The 714-nt window shown below is 67.8% G+C and overlaps 1 protein-coding gene across 1 annotated transcript in view; it reads left to right on the forward strand.

Annotated features, from left to right (window-relative positions):
- Window positions 1-130: 130 nt before the first annotated feature.
- LOC113981254 (heterogeneous nuclear ribonucleoprotein A1-like) overlaps window positions 131-714 on the forward strand; it is a gene marked incomplete at its 3' end in the record, with an annotated part of 5096 nt that continues 4512 nt past the window's right edge. Inside the window, exon 1 of the mRNA XM_027708563.1 lies at window positions 131-308. Coding sequence (XP_027564364.1) covers window positions 165-308 — 144 coding nt within the window. The remainder of the gene's footprint in view (window positions 309-714) is intronic.

A 714-nucleotide genomic window follows, 5' to 3' on the forward strand; every position in this document is an offset into this window, starting at 1 on the left:
CTGTCCCAGGTGATGCAGGACCCCAACACAAAGCGCTCGCGGGGGTTCGGGTTCGTCACGTTCTCCTCGGTGGAGGAGGTCAACACTGTCCCCTTGCTGTCCCTGTCCCCTGACTGTCCCTGTCCCCTCACTGTCCCCTCACTGTCCCTGTCCTGTCCCAGGTGATGCGGGACCCGAACACGAAGCGCTCTCGGGGGTTCGGGTTCGTCACGTACTCCTCGGTGGAGGAGGTGGACGCCGCCATGAACGCGCGGCCGCACAAGGTGGACGGGAGGGTCGTGGAGCCCAAGAGGGCCGTGTCCAGAGAGGTGAGGGGCTGGAGGGGGCCCAGACCTCCAGAGGGGGGCTCAGAGAGGGGCTGGGGGCTCTGGGAGGGGAGTGTGGGGCACTGGGAGGTACAGGGGGATGGGGGGAGTGGGGGAGCCTGGGATGGAAGGGGACACTGAGAGGTGAGGGGCTGGGGGGGCCCAGACCCCTTGGGGGGGAGCTCAGATCCCAATAGGGGGACCCAGAGAGGGGCTGGGGAGTGGGGGGAGTGTGGGACCCTGAGATGGAGGGGGACACTGAGAGGTGAGGGGCTGGGGGGGCCCAGACCCGAGTGGGGGAGCCCAGAAAGGTACAGGGGGCTGGGGACCCCAGTGGGGGGGCTCAGACCCCAATGAGGGAGCTCAGAGAGGTAGAGGGGGTTCAGACACCAATGAGGGGGGCTCAGAC

This window comes from Neopelma chrysocephalum, unplaced genomic scaffold, assembly GCF_003984885.1.
Source record: "Neopelma chrysocephalum unplaced genomic scaffold, ASM398488v2 Primary Assembly neopelma1_96316, whole genome shotgun sequence".
Taxonomy (NCBI): Eukaryota; Metazoa; Chordata; class Aves; order Passeriformes; family Pipridae; genus Neopelma; species Neopelma chrysocephalum.